The following is a 27,105-nucleotide window of genomic DNA, read 5'->3' as shown; positions in this document are numbered from 1 at the left end:
CCACACTGATCATAGTCAATATTTACAAATATTGACATGATCAGACAAATGGGGTATTTTATTATTATTTAGTTTTTTAGGGTGGGAGGCTCAGATTGGGTGACCCTAGCTTGCCCCTATGATGATGCAGGCTAGGGACACCCCCAGAGGCCCCATGATGCACTGGGCATCGCCATCTTGGATGCCTAGTGAAGGGGGAGGGGGGGGCTATTTGGGCTTTTTTTTTTTAATTATCCGTTTTTTTATTTTAATGTATTATTTAATAACCAACTAAGTGCCTCGACCCACCGAGGCACTTAGCACACAAGCAGAGCATCGGAAGCGTGTCCGATTGCTTCCGATGCTCTGAAACACTGCCGGGCTCCACGTGGAGCGAAACCGGAAGTGATCACTCGTGGGGGAGTGATCAATCCGGTCCCGGCACTCGGGAACAGCAGGATGCCTAGACCTCAAGGCAAGCCTGCAATACTGTTAGAGCAGCTGGAAGCGATTTCGATCGCTTCCAGTGCTCTGTTAAACCGACTACGTATGCCATACGTCCTCGGTCGTTAAGTGCTTTTATTTTTTTGAGGACGTATGGCATACGTCGTCGGTCGTTAAGGGGTTAAAGTGAATGTAAAATTTAATGAAAAAGGGCCCAGTATCTAAAAATACTCTTAAACACAGGGACACTTTCATTGATTAAACTTTATATTGAAGCTTCTTTTTTAAAATACCTTTTCTTTATGTACCGGTGATCCTCTGCACGCTTCTCCTGCTGTAGTTAGCAGAGCGATGACGAATCTGGGTTCCTCCAATCGTTGCGTTGCCTCATGAGCTGGACGCCAAAGGGGTCACGCAATTATTGGAGGAACCTGGATTCTTCATCGATCTGCAAACTAGAGCAGGAGCTGTGGGCAGAGGATCGCCGTTTTATTTTTATAAAGAAAAAGAAGCTTCAATGTAAAGTTTAATTAATGAAAGTGACCTTGATTTTAAGAGTATTTATAGATAGCAGGCACTCACCTGAGCGGCGAGCTTTTGAATAAGCTTTCTTAGGCTCTTATATTCAAAACCTCTCTGCTCAGGCGAGATATTCTAAAATGATCCTCTAGCACTGCAAGATCCATAGATTTTGCTTTACTTCTCCAAGGGGAGTTCCCTGTATTTCTGTTTGTGAAGGAGAGACAAGCCCAGAGCAATATAGCACTGCATGACATGAGAGTTCTGCTGCATTTACACTTTGTGGTTTCTATTTATTATTATCACTTTACACTTCGGATTACAGCTAAACTTTGCACTATTTTATTTTGTGTACAGTAGTGTATTTAGGATTATGATTTTACAAATTCTGATTATAGAGCAGACTTCAGAGGCAAAAATCAAAGAATTTTCTAAGAAAATGAGAGGAATCTGGAAATCTCAGAGAGATGCCTTCCATAGACAGTAATGAAGCTCTGCAATTTGTATCTATAAACAGAACTATACACAGTTGATACTAATTTGTTAAAGTAACACACAGGTGTAACAAAACTTTCATATCATGCAGTGCTGTATTGCACTGGGCTTGTCTCTCCTTCATATATAGAAATGATGGAGATCTTGCAGTGCTGGGGAGTTACGATCTTTTTCTTTTGAATATTCAGTGAATTCAGCTTCTGTTAAGTCTGTACTGCAATTTATCTCCAAGCTCGAGAACCTTTGAATAGCAGGGCCTTAGAAGAGAACAATTGAAAATGTTCTCTCTCCGACCCCTACTGAGAGTGTAATTTCTTTTGCTGGCTATGTATACACAGCTTCTATAAAGCCAATACTTGCGTAAAGAATCTCATAGGTAGGGGATATCACATGCAAAATAAGCTATTTTAAATGCTGAAATAAAGGTAAAATTAGGTATTGTAAACTGTTTACCACACTCTAGTAGGTAAAATGGCTTACTGGGAACAAATTAAAGGGGAGAAATAAAAATTAGGGTACACTGTCCATTTAATATAAATATTTGAACATTTTAAAGGAGCAGTATAACCTAATTTTTTCTTCCTTTTGTTTCCAATGATCCATTTTACATGTTGGAGTGAATTAAATGGTTTGTATACAAATACCTCCTATTACTTTATTTCAGCATTTTAAACAGCTGATTTTGCCTGTGGAATCCCTACCTATAACGAAATTTTCTATCAAGAGATTAAAATTTAAATGTGCAGAAATGTATTTCAATGTGAAATAAGATCATTTTTGCAGTATATTTACATTAGCATTTTTCTGCGACACATGCACATATCCTGTAAAGGCCTGTGCACCAGTTTTTTTAGTTCAGAGAGCTGAAGATGGTCTGTATTGCTTATTTGAATATACGTGTGTCATAAGCGTCATTAAAGGACTCTGTGGAGGTGTGGCGTTTGCATACTGGTGCACGGGCACTCACAGGATGTGCGCATAATGCCACAGAAAAACAGTAAGAACTTTTACTAGCAGCATTTTTGTTCATGGAAGTATACTGCAAAAATGCTTCTATTTCACATTGGAATGCACATTTCAATTTTAACCTTTCTATCCCTTTAAGTATAGGCTAAAGAAAAAGCTGTGTAAACATAATCAGCAGAAGAAATTCACACACTCCTTGTAGGAGGTAGAGATGAGCAATAAAATGTTAACTTTCAATTGTTCTCTCTAAGGGCCTGATATTCAAAACCTCACAAAATCTTTGGAATGTTGTTTTAGACCTTGTATTGCATTATAGGAGTCTCTCCTTCACATAAAGAACACTACATAGCAACAAACATTTCTCATGATAAAACATTTTCTTTCTTTTTTTTTTTTTTTTTTTTTAAAAAAAAGGGGCTTGCCATAGCAACGAGACTTTTTAGAATATGTTACCTGAGCAGCTTCGGTTTACAAATACAGATCAGATAATATAAAGAAGCATGTGTGAATACATTAAGTGATAAATAAGGAAGTCTGATTTCCCTGCAAGCTCAACCCATTTTGATAAGCATAAACAAATATTTCAAATACAAAAATAAACCCAAAGGAACCATCTTATTATACACTATACTTTGCACCTGGTAAAACAAGTAAAGTAGAAAGACTGCAACCTTACAACTATTGCTACTAATCTCACAGGTAATAACTGCTAAAAATGACCAGTTTTCTTTTTTCTTTGAACTCCATTTATATCTTAGAGTACTAGAAGAGCATTTTCAGTGCGTGTTAGCCAATGACCCAGCATATAAAAATTAGAGTAAATATGACAATTTTCTTTTTAATGTCTATTGCAAAAAGTATTTAATATTAATTCTTCAAATATTTTAACATAGTTAGAAAAAACCTGCAACATTCTGGTTCCCATAATAAAATCTACCAGAGTTTAGCAGGCACAGTTTTGTAGTCTCTCCAAGATAAAAGGAAGTGCATTTTACTGTCATTTCCAATCAGTCCTTGATCCCAGTGACAATATGTAATAATTCAGTAGCATAGACTTCAGAAGTCTTCAGGAAATGCTCATCCACAATCCAGAAGTAGTAGTTCAATTTCCTCTGAACGAGTTAATGCTGCTACGTGAATGTAACACTACTTCAATATGAAGCAGGTAATCACCACTGCCTGTGGCTGTGTAATTACGTGGAAATTGACCAGCAGTCCTCTTCAATATTAGTGGTTTTACTAAACTTTTGCGGCTATGTCGCCATCACAAGCTTTAGAAGAAAACCTTGCGCAAAAATATTTCATCTGGTCAATTCATAAAATAACGGTGTAAAGTCCAAGGAAGCACCAGTCAATGAAGCTGTGATAAATAACTATCCAAATCCTAAGAAACAAACAAAAAAAAAAATAGATTATAACATGCAATTCATTCTCCCATTATATTTAAATTATTAATTTATCACAACAAAGTTAAAATATAGTAACAAATTGGTGGCAATGCGACAAATTAACTCCTATCTGGTTCGAAGTAGTCCAGGAGTCTAGTAAAATTCTAGGAATACATATACCCCTCGATCCTTGTCTGTGGCTTTTTAATAAAGTTCCGAACAAACTTCCAACCCCGTCAAAAAAACTATTCCATATATTAAGCAACAGCTTTAAAATTTTGATAGCTAGGAATTGGAAGTCAGATGAGGTACCATCTCTCATCCAATGGCATTCAGAGTGCCATCACACAATCTCTTTAGAAGAATACTCCTACATGAAAAATAAAAACATAGACCTTTATGCCCAAATGATTTTTATGTGGGAATCATATATACAGAAATATACCTCTCACTCACATATATGAAACCCAACTTAGCCCTATAATAGAAATTGTCTTACATACTCATGATGTATTGACCGAAACAGACTGGCTTGGACTGCATGCTAAACAGTATTTTTATTTTTAATCCTTGCATCCATTGTAACCGTACTTTGATTTTTCTCCCCATGTCCCCTTCCCTCCACTTTATTTTGTTTAAAAATCAGATGTGTAATACTTCAAAATGTTATTCATTCCATACGCTTTATTTTGATATAACTGTTTTGATTTCAATAAACTTTTGGAAAAAAAAAATATATAGTAACAAAGCACTTTTAAATAGACAAAATAAGGGTTTATTTGAAACACATACAATAAAAAAAAAGCTTCTTAATAGCTCTTAATCAAATGTGATCCATCTAATTTTAGAATACATAAAATCCAGCTGTATATTAATGGAAGCTACTTTTCCCTTTATAACATGAAAAGGTTTACAATGATTACATGTGAAATTGTGTTTGACAGACCATAATTCAGCACAAGGGTATTTCAAGTACTAAATACTAAAATACTGTATACAACAATATGATGATCAGAGAACTACATTTTGGATGATGTGTGTTGATACATTATAGGATATCGTTTTTACAGATCTGGGCAGGTATGCTTAATATTAGGGCTGCAACTAACGATTATTTTCATAATCGATTAATTGGCCGATTATTTTTTCGATTAATCGGATAAAAAGAGAATCAATAATAGTTTTCTATGTTTTAAATAAAATCCACATAATGAGTGTTACAAATATAAACTTCAGACTAAAACTTTACATTAACACAACTGTTTCTTCAATTTTTAAGCAGCAGAGCACAGTTTTATAATTAAACAAAACCTGTTTGAAAAGAGGTAGAACTAGAAAGAGTTAGACTATCACTGTTAATAACATTCTGTTATTCACTCTTTCAGAAACTTTGCATTGAAATGCAAAAATCTCGACATGTCTACATGCTTCTGGCTAAGGCTGGTTCTCTGTTTGCAGCTATATTTCCTGCAGCAGAGAAAAGGCTGTTGAGGTGTATAAGTAGGGTTTTGCCAATTTCACCAAAGTGGGATATTTATCTTTGTTAGCTCTTCACCAATGCTAAGTGTTTTCTACCTTGGCAAGGGACCTCTCAATAAAGTAACCCTTGACTTCATTCTAACATAAAAATATCTTGAATATCTATATGCAATGGTAAATAACCAGCTATAAGGTTAGGGGAAATATCTAGTGCGCTCTAAAAATAACGAATATATACCGGTACTTATAAAGGTTGAATCTGGTACATATCACAATTTATTAAAAATATAAAAAAAACAATAAAAAGACAAATCAAGGGGGGGCGTGTCCTAGCAGCGCCTCTGAGTAGTCGCACCTTTCCATAGCTCCGGGTGAAAATATCATATAATCCGCCGATTATTGGTATTAACTAACAGCACCTACGAATAATATTATAGGCATTGTGTATCTCCACGGTACCTACTACAGATTGCATTTACTCAGCTGTTTTAATGAGCCCGGTGACGGAAATGGACAGTTGAGGCCTGTGTCGGCGGGAACTGTGTTACAGGCAGCGTTCCCCCCCCCGGACAACCGGGGTATTTTGCCGGAGCGGGCCACTGATCACAATCAAGCTAGTGATTGAACTTAGACACCCATATCACTTTAACATACGAAAGCCTTAAAGTATACAACCATGTGGATCGATACTGAACAGGACGTGATTGATCGTCGGTTTGCGAGATTAGAAGCTATGATGCAAGCTATACTTGACAGAATGCCCTCGGAACAAGATATCCAAAGCCTAATACACAGAATACCATCGGCAGCAAGCATGAACTTACTCCCGCAGCATGGCACCACTCTTTGTCTCAAAACGACACAGCGGTCAGGGGAGAAAGATCAGGCCGACATGCAGATAGATAGAGAGGGCTCTCAACAAGGTAACAGTCCTACTATGCCACCAACGACAACGATTATAGGGGAAGACCGCATACAGAGGCATAATTTTTATCAACTTAAACCCCAAACACCTGACCTTCATTTGTGTTCGCACTCCCTGGAGGAGAGGCATCTCAACACCCATCCCAAGAAGGCGATCTCGACAACTCAAGGGAAATGCTGGACATGCACCATCACCTTATTGTCTGCGGAACAAAATTCAGCTTTGCAAGGGCCTTTATGGGCTGGAGGGGCTTTGCTGACATCTACATCTTTGTGGGAGCCTGGGGGGTGCTCACAATTTTTTACAGAGGTCAGCGGGACCGGTCCCGGATCCAGTGTCACTGACGCTGGCGATAAAGGTAATTTTCTGTTTTTGATGTCATGGCCACACTTAGAAGATTTGCCCCTCATCAAAGAGTTAACGGACTACATATCATTGGAGATCTTAGCCAGCTCGGGTTTGCCCCATATAGGCGATCCCCATGAGGGTTTTTGCCACTATACTTGTTACCCAGGCACATCTGTTGTGTATCATCGCCCAGCATGCCACTTTAAAATGCACTGAGATCGCTGACCAAGAGGAACTTTAATAATTAATAAGATGGACATGCATTGTATTCCCCTATTTTAGGAGTGTTACAGTTATACCTTGTGTGTCTATGCATTTTTCGGTTATCTATTATGTGAGATCTGTTCATAAAAAGGCGCCAAAACCACTATCACTTTTACTATAACTACATCACCAACAGGTCTGCCAGTGTTACAGTTTTGAACATGTTTTTAGGTTTTGAAAAGTTTTGTATCTCTGTCTTCTGTGATAAATATTGAACATGTGCATGTTGATAATTGTTTTTATACCTTCCCATGATATTACCCCAGGGGCAGAATTTTTTTTCACTTTCTGCGATGAGATTTCTTTAGTGAAAATTTTTCTGCAGGCCATTTTTAAATAAAATTCAATTTTAAATTAGGCAGTTACACTAAAGCACCAGTTCAATTGCAATATGTTGGTTAACTAAAAAATAAAACAATTTCTAACGTTGTATAATATAGTGCAGTAATTGAAAATTGCATTGCAAATTAGCTGCAGAAAAACTAAATGATATAATGTCTCGTAGTAATAAAAAGGTGCAATCCTCATAAGAACGTCTTACATTCAGAACCAAACAGCTTTGCAAACTGGGAAAGGCTAGGGAAGTGTTTGAAAAAAGCCAGTTAATAATCAATGCACTGCTGCTTTACAATGCTACTGCATATCTGAATGTTAACTTCAAACAGCACTTTTCTCTTGAAGCACTGGAACACTTAAACAGTGCAGCCAGAACACAACTCTGTTTGAAGAGTAGAGCTGCAAAGTTAAAGCACTAAGTCTAACAGTTCCTGCATGGGTTCTGTTCTTTCTGCAGACATGCTGCATTTTCTGCAATGACATCTCAGATCACTGTATGTTCTGCCTTGGGGGATATTACTATAGGAAGTCACATAGCTACTTGAGGTTTATCATGTTCTACTTTCTGAACACTTACTGACACAGTGTCCTGCATCAACCGGTATCTCTTTTGGGGGTTGGAGGGGGGCCCCCGGGGAGAATACTGCTATAATATAAAATTTACAGGATACGAGTTGTCAGGATCACTGAGCCTCCAACCCAAGATTTGGAGCTTACATATGGCCGCTGTCCTGACCTGGCAGTCCACGGCCGGGGCTGCTGGGTGGACAAAAGTAATATAGAAATATGTGACACATAAAGCATCACATTTTAAATATAGACAGAAGCACAAGGGTACATATAGTCTAATACCGCAATTTTATTCCTAAAGGTATTATAAATAAGGAATACATAAATACATGCCTATACAGAGCTTATATGTTGGTTTATATAACTGTGAAGGTTTTTTTCTTGTTTTTGTTTTAAAGTGTAAATTTCCTAAAACATCACATGTATAGATATCAGGCTTCTCTCCTGCACTAAGAGACTCCTTACTGATATGCTAATTTTTTTTTGCTGTTGAATTGTCTAGTGTTTTTGGTGCGCCTGTTCAGGCAACAGCGTCTAACAATCTGTTTGATTAGTTTCATGTCTACCATGTTTATTAGTTGGATGCAGTTTTTTGTTTTTTATGTTTATTTTTCATCAAATCTCCTTTATTGCTCTATAATAACCCCTGGACTTTAATGAGACTATCAAATTTGGTCCAAAAGTGGCCTAACACATGGTTATAAGGGGATGTAAAATGAGGACTTTACTCAAATTTATACAATCTTTTTCAGATATGACGTGAATATCTCTATAACGCTTATTTCATGTATGATGTATGTTGTTGTTTTTATGTCCTCAATAAAAAACAAAAAACAAAACAAAAAAAACAAATCAAAAGCGCTAAGGACTGTATATCAATAACAGGACAAAGCCTTACACATTTATTTATACAGTACATATAATCAGCAATAACAAGCACTACGCTAATAATTGTGCAAACAGATAATAGTGCACATCAATTTAAATAACTCGCATCAATCTAGGGGCAAGGTGTAAACAACAAGCTTGGCACTATATCATGAAAAGCATAGTCCCAAATCAGATTTAATATAAACAATCCAAATGATGACTATTAAATCTGGATTGCCATAAGCCACGGGTAGTTGCAAACATACACTGTCCTGAAAAAGTGAAAAGTAGACGTCTGTAGACATCCTTTGGGCTAAGGACATAACCATAAAACACAACACCAAGTGCAGGAGTTCATTGGAGTGAAGCAGCTGGTGTTGTGCGCAAACCAACTAATTGCAAACCAACTAATCGATTAATCGATTATGAGATTCGTTGACAACTATTTTCATAATCGATAATTATTGATTATGACGATTAGTTGTTGCAGCTCTACTTAATATAAATAAATAAATATATATATATTTTTTATTTCTTTCATGTAATTGGAAAGAGTCCATGAGCTAGTGACGTATGGGATATACAATCCTACCAGGAGGGGCAAAGTTTCCCAAACCTCAAAATGCCTATAAATACACCCCTCACCACACCCACAATTCAGTTACACAAACTTTGCCTCCTATGGAGGTGGTGAAGTTTGTGCTAAGATTTCTACGTTGATATGCGCTTCTCAGCATTTTGAAGCCCAATTCCTCTCAGAGTACAGTGAATGTCAGAGGGATGTGAAGGAAGCATCACCTTTTGAATGCAATGGTTTTCCTCACGAGAGATCTATTTCATAGGTTCTCTGTTATCGGTCGTAGAGATTCATCTCCTACCTCCCTTTTCAGATCGACGATATACTCTAATATTCCATTACCTCTACTGATAACCGTTTCAGTACTGGTTTGGCTATCTGCTATATGTGGATGGGTGTCTCCTGGTAAGTAGGTTTTCATTACTTAAAGGGACAGTCTACCATAGAATTGTTATTGTTTTAAAAGATAGATAATCCCTTTATTACCTATTCCCCAGTTTTGCATAACCAACACAGTTATATTAATTAACTTTTTACCTCTGTGATTACCTTGTATCTAGAAACCTTCTTCCAGCCCCCTGATCACATGACTGTGACTGTTTATTATTATCTATTGTCTAGCATTTAGCATTGTGTTGTGCTAAATCTTAAATAACCCCCTGTGCCTGAACACAGTGTTATCTATATGGCCCACGTGTACTTTCTGTCTCTTTGTGTTGAAAAGAGATTTAAAAAGCCTGTGATAAGAGGCAGCCCTCAAAGGCTTAGAAATTAGCATATGAGCCTACCTATGTTTAGTTTAAACTAAGAATAATAAGAGAAAAAAGCAAATTTGATGATAAAAGTAAATTGGAAAGTTGATTAAAATTAAAAGTCCTATCTGAATAACGAAAGTTTAATTTATACTAGACTGTCCCTTTAAGACACTCTCAGCTATGGTTTGGCACTTTATGTATTTATATAAAGTTCTAAATATATGTATTGTTCTTATATTTGCCATGATTCAGGTTTCAGTATATTTCCTTTTGCAGACTATCAGTTTCATATCTGGGAAATGCATTTTTTAGGAAAATGTATTTCTTACCTGGGGTATATTCTTTTTTCAATTGACTGTCATTTTAAAATTTGCAGGCAGAATTAGGCTCGCGAGGGCGCAAAATGCCAAACTTTATTGCATCATTTTTGGCGCGAGATTTTTGTTGGCGTTAAGTTACGTTCAATGATGCAAATTCATAATTTCCGGCGTCTTTGTCGACGCAGAGTCCTTTCACAAGGTTGCGTCTTCAATGACGCGAGTGTCATTTCCGACTGTTGTTAGGGCCAAAAAAATGTTCTGTTTGTTTGCGAGTCATACTTGGCGCCAAATATTTTCATTATTTTAAACCCCATTCCTATATGCCTCTTGCCTTTTTTCTCTATCAGAGGGCTATGCTGTTTGCATTTTTTTCCCATTCCTGAAACTGTCATATAAGGAAATTGATAATTTTGCTTTATATATGTTTTCTCTTACATTTGCAAGATGTCTCAATCTGATCCTGTCTCAGAAATCACTGTTGGAATCCTGCTGACTGATAACAGTTCTACCAAAGCTAAGTACATTTGTTGTAATCTTGTGGAGATTATATCTCCAGCTGTGGTTTGTATTAAGTTGTCATGATAAACTTTTACATGCAGAGAATGTGTCCATCAGTAATAGTACATTGCCTGTGGCTGTTCTTTTAACATCTAATGTACAAGATATACCTGTGAATTTATAAGAATTTATTGCCGATTCTATTCAGAAGGCGTTGTCTGCCATCCTGCCTTCTAATAAATGTAAAGGTCTTTTAAAACTTCTCATAAAGTTGATGAAATTTCAAATGACCGACAACATACTGAATTATCCTCCTCTAATAAGGATCTGATTCAGAAGATCCTTCCTCAGATAGACAAATCTACTTATTTATTTAAAATGGAGTACATTCGTTCTTTGTTGAAGAAGTGTTGATTATATTGGATATTGAGGAAACTAGTCCTCTTGATATTAAAACGTTTAAAGGGACAGTCAACACCAGAATGTTTGTTGTTTTAAAAGATAGATAATCCCTTTATTACCCATTCCCCAGTTTTGCTCAACCACTATGGTTATATTAATATACTTTTTAGCTCTGTGATTACCTTGTACCTAAGCATCTTCTGACAGCCCCCTGATCACATGACATTTTATTTATTATCTATTGACTTTCATTTTAGCCAATTAGTGCAGTGTCTGCCACAATCCACGGGCGTGCTCACAATGTTATCTATATGGTTTACCTGAACTATCTCTCCCCTGTTGTGAAAAGCAAATAAAAAAGCATGTGATTAGAGGCGGCCTTCAAGGGCTTAGACATTATCATATGAGCCTTCCTAGGTTTAGCTTTCAACTAAGAATACCAAGTGAACAAAGCAAAATTGGTGATAAAAGTAAATTTGAAAGTTGTTTAAAATTGCATGCCCTATTTGAAACATGAAAGTTTTTTTTGGACTTGACTGTCCCTTTAAATTCTGTTTATAACCCTCCTGGGGTTATTCCAGAGGTTTATCCAGTTCCTGATGCCATTTCTGATATGCTTTCTAAGGAATGGAATAGGCCTGGTACTTATTTTATTCCTTCTTGAAGGTTTAAAAAATTATATCCTTTGCCAGCAGTTAGATTGGAGTTTTGGGAAAAGATCCCCAAAGTTGATGGGGCTCTCTCTACTCTTGCTAAACGTAGAACTTTTCCTACGGAAGATAGTACTTCTTTTAAAGATCCTTTAGATAGGAAACCTGAATCTTATCTAAGGAAAGCTCATTTATATTCAGGTCATCTTCTTAGGCCTGCAATTTCTTTGGCTGATGTTGCAGCTGCTTCAACTTTTTCGTATCGGATCATGATTCATCTAGCATTGCTATCTTAATTCAATATGCTAATAATTTCATTTGTGATGGTATTTTTTGATATCATCAAAAACAGAATTTATGCTTACCTGATAAATTACTTTCTCTTACGGTGTATCCAGTCCACGGATTCATTGTGGGATATTCTCATTCCCTACAGGAAGTGGCAAAGAGAGCACACAGCAGAGCTGTCCATATAGCTCCCCCTCAGGCTCCGCCCCCCCAGTCATTCGACCGACGGTTAGGAGAAAAAGGAGAAACCATAGGGTGCAGTGGTGACTGTAGTTTTACAAAAATAAATTAGAACCTGACTTAATTGCCAGGGCGGGCCGTGGACTGGATACACCGTAAGAGAAATTAATTTATCAGGTAAGCATAAATTCTGTTTTCTCTTACATGGTGTATCCAGTCCAAGGATTCATCCTTACTTGTGGGATACCAATACCAAAGCTTTAGGACACGGATGAAGGGAGGGAACAAGTCAGGTAACCTAAACGGAAGGCACCACTGCTTGCAAAACCTCTCTCCCAAAAATAGCCTCAGAAGAAGCAAAAGTATCGAATTTGTAAAATTTGTCAAAAGTATGCAGTGAAGACCAAGTCGCTGCCTTACAAATCTGTTCTACAGAAGCCTCATTCTTGAAAGCCCATGTGGAAGCCACAGCTCTGGTGGAATGAGCTGTAATTCGTTCAGGAGGCTGCTGACCAGCAGTCTCATAAGCCAATCGGATGATGCTTTTCAGCCAGAAGGAAAGAAAGAGAGGTAGCAGTCACTTTCTGACCTCTCCTCTTACCAGAATAGACAACAAACAAGGAAGATGTTTGTCTGAAATCTTTAGTTGCTTGCAAATAGAATTTCAAAGCACGAACCACATCAAGATTGTGTAATAATCGTTCCTTCTTAGAAACTGGATTAGGACACAGAGAAGGAACAATAATTTCCTGGTTAAAATTCTTATTAAAAACAACTTTCGGAAGAAAACCAGGTTTGGTACGCAAAACAACCTTATCTGCATGGAACACCAGATAGGGTGAATTACACTGCAAAGCAGACAATTCAGAAACTCTTCGAGCAGAAGAAATAGCTACCAAAAACAAAACCTTCCAAGATAATAACTTAATATCTATGGAATGTAAAGGTTCAAACGGAACCCCTTGAAGAACTGAAAGAACTAAATTAAGACTCCATGGAGGAGCCACAGGTTTATAGACAGGCTTGATTCTGACTAAAGCCTGTGCAAACGCCTGAACGTCTGGTACTGCTGCCAGACGCTTGTGTAACAGGATAGACAGCGCAGATATCTGTCCCTTTAAGGAACAAGCTGACAATCCTTTCTCCAATCCTTCTTGGAGAAAAGACAATATCCTGGGAATCCTAACTTTACTCCATGAGTAACCCTTAGATTCACACCAACAAAGATATTTCCGCCATATCTTATGGTAAATTTTCCTGGTGACAGGCTTTCTGGCCTGGATCAGAGTATCGATAACTGATTCAGAGAACCCACGCTTAGCTAGAATTAAGCGTTCAATCTCCAAGCAGTCAGTTGCAGAGAAACTAGATTTGGATGCTTGAATGGACCCTGTATTAGAAGATCCTGCCTCAATGGCAGCTTCCATGGTGGAACAGAAGACATGTCCACTAGGTCTGCATACCAAGTCCTGCGTGGCCACGCAGGCGCTATCAGAATTACCGAAGCCTTCTCCTGTTTGATTCTGGCTACTAGCCGAGGGAGAAGGGGAAACGGTGGAAAAACATAAGCTAGACTGAAGGACCAAGGCGCTACTAGAGCATCTATCAATGCCGCCTTGGGGTCCCTGGACCTGGATCCGTAAATAGGAAGTTTGGTGTTCTGACGGGACGCCATCAGATCCAATTCCGGAATGCCCCATAGCTGGGTCAGCTGAGCAAAAACCTCCGGGTGGAGTTCCCACTCCCCCGGGTGAAAAGTCTGACGACTCAGAAAATCCGCCTCCCAGTTGTCTACTCCTGGGATGTGAATTGCAGATAGATGGCAGGAGTGATCCTCCGCCTATTTGATGATCTTGGTTACCTCCTTCATTGCTAGGGAACTCTTTGTTCCTCCCTGATGATTGATGTACGCTACAGTTGTGATGTTGTCCGACTGAAATCTGATGAATTTGACCTCCGCTAGCTGAGGCCAAGCCTGGAGCGTATTGAATATCGCTCTCAGTTCCAAAATGTTTATTGGGAGAAGAGATTCTTCCCGAGACCATAGGCCCTGAGCTTTCAGGGAGTCCCAGACCGCACCCCAGCCTAACAGACTGGCATCGGTCGTTACAATGATCCACTCTGGTCTGCGGAAGCACATTCCCTGAGACAGGTGATCCTGAGACAACCACCAGAGAAGAGAGTCTCTGGTTTTCTGGTCCATTTGTATTTGAGGAGACAAATCTGCATAATCCCCATTCCACTGTTTGAGCATGCACAGTTGCAGTGGTCTGAGATGAATTCGGGCAAAAGGGACAAAGTCCATTGCCGCAACCATTAACCCGATTACCTACATGCACTGAGCCACCGAAGGCCGAGGAATGGAATGAAGAACTCGGCAAGTAGTTAAAAGCTTTGACTTCCTGACCTCCGTCAGAAATATTTTCATTTCTACCGAGTCTATTAGTGTTCCCAGGAAGGGAACCCTTGTGAGCGGGGACAGAGAACTCTTTTCTACGTTCACCTTCCACCCGTGAGACCTTAGAAAGGCCAGAACAATGTCCGTATGAGCCTTGGCTCTGTGAAAAGACGACGCCTGTATTAAGATGTCGTCTAGGTAAGGTGCTACTGCAATGCCCCGCGGCCTTAGTACCGCTAGAAGGGACCCCAGCACCTTTGTGAAAATTCTGGGAGCGGTGGCCAATCCGAAAGGAAGGGCCACGAACTGGTAATGCGTGTCCAGAAAGGCGAACCTTAGGAACTGATGATGATGATGATCTTTGTGGATAGGAATATGTAGGTACGCATCCTTTAGATCCACGGTAGTCATATTGACCTTCCTGGATCATCGGTAAGATTGTCCGAATTGTTTCCATTTTGAATGATGGAACTCTGAGGAATTTGTTTAGAATTTTCAGATCCAGGATTCGCCTGAAAGTTCCTTCCTTTTTGGGAACTACAAACAGGTTTGAGTAAAAGCCCAGTCCGTGTTCTGCAATTGGAACTGGGTGTATCACTCCCATCTTTAGAAGATCTTCTCACAGCGTAAGAACGCCTGTTTCTTTGTCTGGTCTGAAGACAAACGAGACACGTGGAACCTTCCCCTTGGAGGAGAGTCCTTGAATTCTAGAAGATAGCCCTGAGCAACAATTTCTAACACCCAGGGATCTGGAACATCTCTTGCCCAAGCCTGAGCAAAGAGAGAAAGTCTGCCCCCTACTAGATAGGGTCCCGGATCGGGGGCTACCCCTTCATGCTGTCTTGGTAGCAGCCGCAGGCTTCTTGGCCTGTTTACCCTTATTCCAGCCCTGCAAGGGTTTCCAGGTTGCTTTGGGCTGTGAAGCGTTACCCTCTTGCTTTGCGGCAGCAGAGGTTGAAGCAGGTCCGCTCCTGAAGTTGCGAAAGGAACGAAAATTAGCCTTGTTTTTGGCCTTAAACGGTCTATCCTGTGGAAGGGCATGGCCCTTTCCCCCAGTGATATCCGCAATAATTTCTTTCAACTCGGGACCGAAAAGGGTCTTTCCCTTGAAAGGAATGTTTAGTAACTTTGTTTTGGACGACACGTCAGCCGACCATGATTTGAGCCAAATCGCTCTTCGCGCCATAATGGCAAAACCAGAATTTTTCGCCGCTAACTTAGCTAATTGGAAGGCGGCATCTGTGATAATAGAATTAGCCAGCTTTGCATGAATTCTATCCATGACTTCGTCATATGAAGTCTCCCTCTGGAGGGACTCCTCCAGCGCCTCAAACCAAAAAGCCTCTGCAGTAGTTTCAGGAATAATGCAGGCAATTGGTTGAAGAAGGAAACCTTGCTGAACAAACATTTTCTTCAGTAAACCTTCCAATTTTTTATCCATAGGATCTTTGAAAGCACAACTGTCTTCTATTGGAATGGTTGTGCGCTTGGCTAGAGTTGAAACTGCTCCCTCTACCTTAGGGACCGTCTGCCACGCGTCCCGCCTGGGGTCATTTATGGGGAACATTTCTTAAAGATAGGGTACACCTGGTCTCTCCCACTCCCTAGTCACAATATCCGCCACCCTCTTCGGTATCGGAAAAGCATCAGTGTATACAGGGACTTCTAGAAACCTGTCCATTTTACACAATTTTTCTAGGACCACCATGGGGTCACAATCATCCAGCGTAGCTAAAACCTCCTAAAGCAGTACGCGGAGGTGTTCCAGCTTAAATTTAAACGCTAAGACATCTGATTCTGCCCGCTGAGAAACTTTTCCTGTGTCAGAAATTTCTCCCTCGGACAGCCCATCCCTCACTGCCACTTTCCTAGTGGTGTGAGGGTACAATAGATAGATCATCCAAAGCCTCTGATTGCTCATCACGCTTTTTAGGAAAAACTGGCAGTTTGGATAGAAAAGCTGCAAGGGAATTATCCATGACTGCTGCCAATTGTTGTAATGTAATAGGGCCCAATGCGCTAGAGGTACTAGGCAACGCTTGCGCGGGCGTAACTGGAGTCGACACATGGGGAGAGGAAGGAGGACTATCCTCATTACCTTCCGTCAAAGAATCATCTTGGGCTACATTTTTAAGTGTCACTGCATGGTCTTTAAAATGTTTAGAAACCTTAGCACACTTTAAACACAAATGTAAAGGGGGTACCGCCATGGCTATTAAACACATAGAACAGGGTCTATCTGTAGGCTCAGACATGTTAAACAGACATGTTAAACAGACAGCACTCAAATACAGTAAAATACAATTTTTGAAAAAACGGTACTGTGCCTTTAAATAATAAAAAGCGCACACTTTTTTACAAAATCTCAAAAAAACATCCAATCTTTATGAAATTTTCACCATATGATCCTAATGCTTTGAAATGATTGCACAGTAAATTTCAAGACAATTAACCCCTTATTGCCCAAACCGGAGCAAATTAAAGCAGGCCACCGGTTTAACAAGCTACAGCACCATGCCACAGTCTCTGCTGTGGCCCTACCTTCCTTGGGGATTAGTTTTGGACGAAAATAAGCCTCTCTGGAGTCCTTCTAGCAATCTCTGGACTCTACACGTGAAGCTGCATGAAGCCGTCTTGCAAAAGAACTGCGCAACTGAGGCGCAAAAATTAGGCCCCCCCCTCTTAACTCCGGAGTTGTGGGGCCTTCCCAAGCCAAAATAGGTGTCTAAAGATATGCCAGGCGTAATAAAACCCCAAAAAGTGTTCCAAATGTAATAAACACTTGTACAAATATCAGATTATAGTAATAAAATAATCGATTTCCCCATAACAGTGTCCACCAGTGATTTAAGCCCTTTTAACTAAGCCATCCTTCTATACTGAGTCTCAGAATATGGCTTACCTTCCCACATGGGGATTCTTGTCAGTCTTCTAGCATTACCAAGTCTTGACTAGAAAAAAAGTGACTGAGCATACCTTAAAGCAGTTAAGCCTGCAAACTGTTCCCCCCAACTGAAGTTCTCTGGTACTCAACAGTCCTGTGTGGGAACAGCAATGGATTTTAGTTACAACATGCTAAAATCTTTTTCCTCTCAGCAGAAATCTTCATCACTTTCTGCCTCAGAGTAAATAGTACAAACCGGCACTATTTTAAAATAAACTCTTGATTTAAGAAATAAAAACTACAAATCTAACACCACATTCACTTTACCCTCCCGTGGAGATGCTACTTGTTAGAGCAGCAAAGAGAATGACTGGGGGGGGCGGAGCTATATGGACAGCTCTGCTGTGTGCTCTCTTTGCCACTTCCTGTAGGGAATGAGAATATCCCACAAGTAAGGATGAATCCGTGGACTGGATACACCATGTAAGAGAAATTGATGTTTAATCTATTTCTTTAGCTATTTTAGCTAGAGGAGCTTTGCGGCTTAGATCTTGGAATGAGATTATGACTTCTAGTGCAGATTGTTCTCTTTTTCTTTCCAAGGTAATACATTATTTGGTTCACAGTTGGATTCAATAATTTCACTTGTCACTGGGGAGAGGGAGTTTTTTGCCTCAGGATAAAGATCTAAGGGTAAATCTAAAGCTTCTAACCGTTTTCATTCTTAAATAAGTAACAGAAACCTAATTCTTCCCCCAAGGAATCTGTTTCCAATTGGAAGCCTTCTTCAAATTGGAATAAATCCAAGCCATTTAAGAGATCAAAGTCAGCCCCCAAGTCCGCATGAAGGTGCGGCCCTTATTCCAGCTCAGCTGGTAGGGGGCAGATTAAGATTTTTCAAAGATGTTTGGATCAATTTGGTCCAAAATCATTGGATTCAGAATATTGTCTCTTAGGGGTACAGAATAGGATTCAGAGTAAGACCGCCTGTGAGAAGATTTTTTTCTCTCACGCATTCCAGCAAACCCAGTAAAGGCTCAGGCTTTCCTGAAGTGTGTTTCAGATTTGGAGTTATCTGGGGTAATCATGCCAGTTCTGTTTCAGGAACAGGGTCTGGGGTTTTATTCAAATCTATTCATTGTCCCAAAGAAAGAAAATTCATTCAGACTAGTTTTGGATCTAAAAATTTTGAATCGATATGTAAGAGTACCAACTTTCAAAATGGTGACTATAAGGTCTATTCTGCCTTTTGTTCAGCAAGGGCATTATATGCCCACAATAGACTTACAGGGTGCATATCTTCATATTCCGATTGATCCAGATCGCTATCAGTTCCAGAGATTCTCTTTTCTAGACAAGCATTTGTTTGCTTGTTGCTCTTCCTTTTTGGCCTAGCGACAGCTCTAACAATCTTTTCAAAGGTTATCGGTGTCCTACTCTGTTATCAGAGAGCGGGGTGTTGCAGTGTTTCCTTATTTGGACGATATCTTGGTACTTGCTCAGTCTTTGCGTTCTGCAGAATCTCACATGAATCAACTACTGTTGTTTCCTCAAAGACATGGTTGGAGGATCAATTTACCAAAAAGTTATTTGATTCCTCAGACAAAGGTAATCTTTTTAGGTTTCCAGATAGAGATAAAGTCATGGACACTGAATCTAACAGACAAGAGACGTTTGAAATTGGTTGCAGCCTGTCGGAACCTTCAGTCTCAGTCATTCCCTTCAGTAGCTATGTGCATGTAAGTTTTAGGTCTCATGACTGCAGCATCGGACGCAATCCCCTTTGCTCGTTTACATACGAGACCACTCCAGCTTCGTATGCTGAACCAATGGTGCAGGGATTATACAAGGATATCACAATTAATATCCTTAAATCCCAATGTTTGACTTTCTCTGACTTGGTTGTTAGATCACTATCGTATATTTCTAGGGGCCTCTTTCGTTCGGCCAACCTGGACAGCGATCACAACAGATGCAAGTCTTTCAGGTTGGGGAGCTGTTTGGGGATCTCTGATAGCATAAAGGGTTTGGAAATCTCAAGAGGCGAGATTACCAATAAATATTTTGGAACTCAGTGTGATTCTCAGGGCTCTTCAGTTTTGGCCTCTATTAAAGAGAGAACCGTTCATTTGTTTTCAGACAGACAATATCACAACTTTGACATATGTTAATCATCAGGGTGGGACTCACAGTCCTCAAGCTATGAAAGAAGTATCTTGGATACTTGTTTGGCCGGAATCCAGCTCCTGTCCAATTTCTGCGGTTCATATACCAGGTATAGACAATTGGGAAGCGGATTACCTCAGTCGTCAGACTTTACATCCGGGAGAATGTGTTTTTTCAAGTTGTTCAGATGTGGGGGCTTCCAGAAATAGATCTGATGGCATCTCATCTAAACAAGAAACTTCCCAGGTACCTGTCCAGGTATCCTCAGGCGGAAGCAGTGGATGCGTTGACACTTCCTTGGTGTTATCAACCGGCTTATAATTTTCCCGGCTCTAGTTTTTCTTCCAAGAGTGATCTCCAAAATCATCATGGAGCAATCGTTTGTGCTGCTGGTGGCTCCAGCATGGCCTCACAGGGTTTGGTATGCGGATCTTTTGATTCATCAAGCCTATTTGGAGTCGGGTCAAGCCCCGTCTCAGAGAATTACAGCTCATTCTACTAGAACAGTTTCCACATTCTGGGCTTTTAAGAATGAAGCTTCAGTTGTTCAGATTTGCAAAGCTGCTACTTGGTCTTCTTTGCATACATTTACTAAATTCTACCATTTTGATGTATTTGCTTCTTCGGAAGCAGTTTTTGGTAGAAAAGTTCTTCAGGCAGCTGTTTGTTTGATTCTTCTGCTTTTGATTTAAGTTTTTTCCTTCATTTATGAGAATAAACTTATATTTTGGGTTGTGGATTAATTTTTTCAGCGGAAAATGGCTGTTTTTATTTCTATCCCTCCCTATCTAGTGACTCTTGCGTGAAGTTCCACATCTTGGGTATTGCTATCCCATACATCACTAGCTCATGGACTCTTGCCAATTACATGAAAGGAAACAAAATTTATGTAAGAACTTACCTGATAAATTAATTTCTTTCATATTGGCAAGAGTCCATGAGGCCGACCCTTTTTTTATGGTGGTTATGATATTTTTGTATAAAGCACAATTATTTCCAAATTCCTTTGCTGATGCTTTATTACTCCTTTCTTTATCACCCACTACTTGGCTATTTGTTAAACTGAATTGTGGGTGTGGTGAGGGGTGTATTTATAGGCATTTTTAGGTTTGGGAAACTTTGCCCCTCCTAGTAGGATTGTATATCCCATACGTCACTAGCTCATGGACTCTTGCCAATACGAAAGAAATTAATTTATCAGGTAAGTTCTTACATAAATTAGGAGAAAGTTCCAAAAAGGCAAGCACTCTGGCTTTTTGCAAAAATAGATTTTAATGTTACTGTGTACAAAGCATACAGTCTGCAAAGCAATAGTGTATGCTTTGTACACAGTAAAATCTGTTTTTGCAAAAAGCCAGAGAGTGCTTGCCTTTTTGGAACTTTGCTGTATTAGTATTTGGCAGGCACCCTGGGGGTTGAATTAATGAGCGTTATACATATATCCCTCCAAGTATTCATTATACTCCAAATAATTATATTACAAAAGCTTCCACGTATAAGACTGTCTTATTTGAAAGAGATCAGTAGGGTTAATTATCTAGGAACAGGGGGCAATATTCACCTTAGCTATGTTGCCCGTGTATCCTGGAACAGATGTTAGATGGCTTTCTTGCTGCCACATTCCACTTAGCTGACTTTTCAAAATTTGGACATTTCTTAAACAAAACAAAAAAAAAAAAAAAAGTAAACACACTTATGCAACACAAAACAATACATTAGAATAGACTATACTTATGCATATACAAAAAGAAAGTCACTGAATATACTTAAATTAGATAAAAAGGACGGTTCTTGTATTTGCAGTCCAACTAATTGTTAACTTTCCACATGTAATTGACATACAATTAGAAAAGGCTCACAGAATATAACAACAACAAAAAAAGTGACAAGATACAGACTCTTAAAAAGGAACTAAAGCTGTGATAAACAAAATGGCTTTGATGTGTAAGAGCACTTTCTTACTGTACTATTGATTGCCTATACATTTAACGGCAAAAAGGGATTACACATCAGCAAGCAATAAAACTGCCAACTCAGAGCTGGACATGGTTGGTGACTAGTGGTTACGCACATTTGCCACTGGCTGCGTTCAGCTCTAGACCAGTAGTGCATTGCTTCCCTAAAGCCGTACTTCGACTAGGTATTTAGTCTATTTGTGGAGGTTAAACACATAGGTAATGCACAAATATCATGCTCTAATAGGGACTGTGTCTCAATTCCAGCCTTCAAGATGCCTTTCATGGTTGCCACATATTGCATAAACTAGCTACTTATTTGATTTGTAGCACTTGAAGATTACTGAATTTGCTTTTTCACCTTTATAAGGATCATGGAACAAATACATTGTTTTCAAAAAGCAAGATATGTTTAATGCCATTTTAAGTAAAAAAAAAAAAAAAAAAAAAAAAAAGACGAAGATGCAAAGAGGATGTACTGCACATGACATAATAAACAATGTTACAATAACACTGAAATAATATTATAATGTGGCAAATCCTTTCCAAGCAAGTTTTCAGCAGTAGTGGCAGTCCTGCACTTACTCATCTTCTATGCTTCCTGAATTGGCAGATAATTGTGTCCACCACCTCTTCACAATAGCCTGCAGCCAGTTTAGCCCCACAATGACATATCTGTTAAAAAAAGATAAGAATTTTAGACAAGTTTACATTAACATATGTTTCCAAGATCCAAAACAGAACATGTAGAGATAAACATAGAATACTCACTCTTCAAATTTACTTTTCAGTAGAGCTTTAACCAGAGGCAGAAGATCCACACAGCATCCAACAGACACTGATGCTTTGTCTTCTTGAAGACTGTAAGGAAAATGTGGTAAGTTATGGTTTTACAGTCATTGTAAAGTTTTTAATTCATATAATCAGATCCAGAATGGAAACGATATATAATGAAGATGCACTCACTATAACTTACTTTTTAATACAGCAATGAAATTCTAAATTTCCCACGTCGGCTGCCCACTTCAAAAGTAATTTGTTTTTAACGAGCTGGTGGATTTCACTCTTCTCCACTTGGCACACAAACCATTTTTTTTTTGTTTGGCTAGGAGTGGTGATTGGAGAACAGTCAAAACAGCTCACAAAAACAAAAAAAACTTTTGAAGTGGGCGGCCAGAGTGTGCGGTATTAGAATTCCATCGCTATATTAAAGGGACAGTCAAGTCCAAAAAAAGTTTCATGATTTAAATAGGGCATGTAATTTTAAACAACTTCCCAATTAATTTTTATCACCAATTTTGCTTTGTTTTCTCTTTGTATTCTTAGTTGAAAGCTAAACCTAGGAGGTTCATATGCTAATTTCTTAGACCTTGAAGACTGCCTCTAATCTGAAAGCATTTTGACCACTAGAGGGCATTAGTTCACGTGTTTCATATAGATAACATTGAGTTCATGCAACTGAAGTGACCTAGGAGTGAGCACTGATTGGCTAAAATGCAAGTCTGTCAAAAGAACTGAAATAAGGGGGCAGTCAGCAGAAGCTTAGATACAAGATTAATTAGAGGTAAAACTTATATTATAACTGTGTTGGTTATGAAAAACTGGGGAATGGGTAATAAAGGGATTATCTTTCCTTTAAAGAACAAAAATTCTGGTGTTGACTGTCCTTTTAAAAAGTTATAGCAGATCTGCATTAGAATGGACGAATTAAAGTCCTTCTAAAATATAGTTTTCCAATCTGATTATACAAATTGGAGACTTGGACCATTACTTAAAAAAAAAAGAGAAAAAAAAGCAAGAGGCACACAAAGCTATAATACAAACAGCTTACCTGTTTGTAAGGACCGGTAGACAATCTACAACAACCCCTAGGTCTTGTATCCTACAGAGAGAAGAAAAAAAATGAATACATACATATACACATACCACACATACAGGTGGCCCTCTGTTTACAATGGTTCAATTTGCACCGTTTCAGAACAACCTTTTTTTTTCCAGTCATGTGACTGCTATTGAAAAGCAGTGCACTGATTAAAATAGCCAGTAGGTGGAGCTGTCTGCTTTTGTTGCAGCAAAGATATGCAAGCTTAGCAGACTGAAATTAATCTGTGTACACAGAACAGACCTGAGCTATCGAGCAACAAGATCTAGAAGCCACTTCCCTATTTATTATCTTCCTGCCCAGCTGCTTGAGGTGAGGGTGCCTAACTGCCAATTAATCAGTCAAGATTGAAATGCAAAGAATAGCTGCACACCCAATATTATCTAACATGCTAACAATGCAGAGAACTGTTTGCAGAAAAATGAAAGTAAAAAAATGTTTTTGTTCATTAAACTGTGGTGTAATTATATTATTAGGTTTATAATGCTGTTTAGCATTTAAAGTCTTCATTTCAAAGCTTTAAAAATAATGTATTAGGTGTTACTTATGTCAATTTTGAGAGGGGCCTGGAATCTAACTCCCTCACTTCCCACTGATTTACATTATAAACTGGGTTTCAATTTACAACGGTTTCGATTTACAACCATTCCTTCTGGAACCTAACCCCGGCGTAAACTGAGGGCTACCTATATATTATATATAATATATTTATTTAAAATAACCACAGTTTACTAGTTCAATTTTAAATATTTCAGATGTTTACAGTTGATAAATGAATCAGGCCATTTTTAATATATCCATTAGAGAGTAATAGTCATTCTAGCAAAATATCTACCATTCTGCAGTCCAAATAACTTAAATTGAATGTAAAGCAGGCAAAACAATGAAAGAACTTATATACACACACAGTGCCTGCTCAGTCAATAGTGACTCAAAACAAGATATCAAAGATCTTTGCATTGCAGAGAATAGAAAATCATACACTATACTGGGAAAAATATGGTTGGTCAATGCGATTGCTGCTTTCATTAATGACACAGGCTTTCTAGTTCACAAGTGCAAGAAAATGTTCACACAAAAAAGGATCTAAGAAGTAAAGTAATGCAGCTATATTCAATAAAGTGAAATACCTGACTAGATATGCTACAAGTTCATTTACACTGCGCTTCCTCCAAAAAGTGAGTGCTACATTTAGCCGCAGATTCCTGCTGAACAGAACTTGGGCCATTGTCTCATGATCCTTTGAAACCTAGAACAGACAAAATGGAATTAAGATTAAATGGTGCAAAATGGTCGCATTATGGTAAAATATATTCTACTTGGCAGGCCCCTTTAACCGATAGCAACCAAAAGACCGTAAAAATGTCTATGCGTAAAACTTGCTATTCAGAAACCACTTGATACACAGGACTACAAAGTAGTCTGAAATGATTCTGTAAGTTTTCAGTGTCTAAATACATATGGTTACATTTATAAAGACATTTTCAGCAGGATTATTTGTTACCTCTACAGTTATTTGCAGTGCTGCATATGCTGGAAGAGTCTTCCCTTTAAAGCAGGATACTTTACCATTGAAGCATTGTCATAAACAAGTAGGGTCTTATTATAGTTTGCTTCTAAAAACACACAACTCACCTCTGTAAAAAACCCACTATACTTGGATGACGGTCCTTCTGTTTGTGAGGAGCCAGAATCCGTGGAATTGAACACAAAGCTGCGCCGCTCATTATGGATTTTCTCATGCAGGTTCCCTGCTGCCAGCTCATTTTCCTTATTTGCCATGTCACAGCCCCGGCTGTTGGGGAGCTGCCGCTTTCTGTAGGTGGGACACTGGGTTTGTTGTTGAGCTTTTCTCTTGCAATAAACTACTTTGGAGTACTTTTGACTGCTTTGTGAAGAATGCCCAACTGATAGTCTGTCAAGAGGAGAAAATGTGCAAAAGGTTTTTTACATGCTAGTAGATCCCGTATAAATTAGCACAAAGGATTCTTAAACAAACCTAGAAATTTCCAATGACAATTAAAAAAAAAAAAAAAAAAAAAAAGTTTAACCAAATCCCAGCTCTGTTATGTACATTCAGTGTAGAATGTTTAGCTCAAAGTCTAAATTAATGATCCCTCTGATAAGTAAGCCCCTTTATTCATAGCAATTATCAACAGTTATTAAAAATGAAGGGTATTTAGCTTCTTTAAACGTGGAGGGAGAATTGACATCCGACCTCTCCACGGTAACATTACTATCACAATCTAGTTAAAGCGATACTAAACAGTAAATAAATGAAACATATAATGATGCATTCAAAGCAGAGATTAGCCTTCGCATAATAATAATAATAATATTATTTTACTATTACACCAGTTGTTTAAACTTTTACCTTACATCATCAATATTTAATTTCCATAAACTCTAGATTCTGTAAAGTAAAGGGAGCCGCCATGTTTGAAATAGTTTTCTATTTATTTCTGTCTTCTGTGGCGACTAATTAGGGACATAGATATAAACCAGGCAATAAAGTAATTTGTGTAAACAAGGCTGTGTGCCCGTTTTCTATATGCTCCTAATTGTTTGCAGCAGGACAACGAGATAAGCTTAAAACTTGCAATTTTTATCGTTAAAATTACAGGAAAGGGGACAAAATAAATAATGAAAGTACATTACAAAGTTTTTTTTAACTACACATAACTAAACATTTTATATTACATTTCATACTGTTTAATATCCCCTTAACATAAAGGCTTACATAACACTGCATATGCGTATTAAAGTGACAGTAAAGTCAAAATGAAACTTATGTTTCAGATAGAGCATGCAATTTTAAACAACTTCCACTTTACTTCTATCAGTGTTCTCGCCAGGACCTTTATAATAGGTGCACCACTAGGCTGATTTTACTGACCACACCGGCTAAAATTTTAGCCAATAATAAGCTTAGCTAATATATACAGTTTAAAAATTGTAAGCTCTATCTGAACCACAAAAGAAAAATTGTGGGGTCTCATGTCCCTTTAACTGTATACAAACAGTACAAAGAGGACTTAATATTTTGTTTTTTTATTACAGATTTGTAAGAAAATTTTAAAAAAAGTAATTTCATATTGTTCTTAAAGGGCTTGTAAATTTTAATGAATTACTGCCCAGTATCTAAAAATAATCTTAAAAACATGGGTACTTTAATTCATTACAATGTTTAAAGAAACTTACATTTTTAAAATATTTACAATTGAGTGATGGTAAACATCTGCGCCTCCATCTCCTACTTTCTTTAGCAGATCGATGACGAATCCGGCTTCCTCTAATCAATGCATGCCCCACGAGCTGGACCCCAGATGGGGCACACAACGATTGGAGGAAGCCGGATTTGTCATCGCTCGGCTAAATACAGTATGAGATGCGGGCAGAGGAACGACGGTAAGTTTACCATCACTCAGTGGTAAATATTTTAAAAATGAAGGGTCTTTGTAAAGTTTAATTAATTAAAGTGCCCCTGTTTAAGATTATTTCTACAAACTGGGCAGTAATTCATTAAAATTTACAATTACTTTAACAGCAAGTTAAAGGGCCATTATA

The 27,105-nt window shown here is 38.4% G+C and overlaps 1 protein-coding gene across 1 annotated transcript in view; it reads right to left on the bottom strand.

The window, feature by feature from the left end:
- Nucleotides 1–3,215: 3,215 nt before the first annotated feature.
- Nucleotides 3,216–27,105, bottom strand: part of KATNBL1 (katanin regulatory subunit B1 like 1) — a 50,982-nt gene continuing 27,092 nt past the window's right edge. The window contains exons 4-10 of the mRNA XM_053689532.1: nucleotides 25,174–25,453; nucleotides 24,669–24,787; nucleotides 23,488–23,538; nucleotides 22,428–22,517; nucleotides 22,242–22,331; nucleotides 21,263–21,356; nucleotides 3,216–3,787 (exon numbers count right to left, since the gene is read on the bottom strand). Coding sequence (XP_053545507.1) covers nucleotides 3,755–3,787; nucleotides 21,263–21,356; nucleotides 22,242–22,331; nucleotides 22,428–22,517; nucleotides 23,488–23,538; nucleotides 24,669–24,787; nucleotides 25,174–25,453 — 757 coding nt within the window. The 3' untranslated portion in view covers nucleotides 3,216–3,754. The remainder of the gene's footprint in view (nucleotides 3,788–21,262; nucleotides 21,357–22,241; nucleotides 22,332–22,427; nucleotides 22,518–23,487; nucleotides 23,539–24,668; nucleotides 24,788–25,173; nucleotides 25,454–27,105) is intronic.

This window comes from Bombina bombina, chromosome 1 (assembly GCF_027579735.1).
Source record: "Bombina bombina isolate aBomBom1 chromosome 1, aBomBom1.pri, whole genome shotgun sequence".
NCBI classification, from domain to species: domain Eukaryota; kingdom Metazoa; phylum Chordata; class Amphibia; order Anura; family Bombinatoridae; genus Bombina; species Bombina bombina.
The sequence above is the reverse complement of the archived record's forward strand: the minus strand, read 5'-3'. Positions and strand labels throughout refer to the sequence as shown.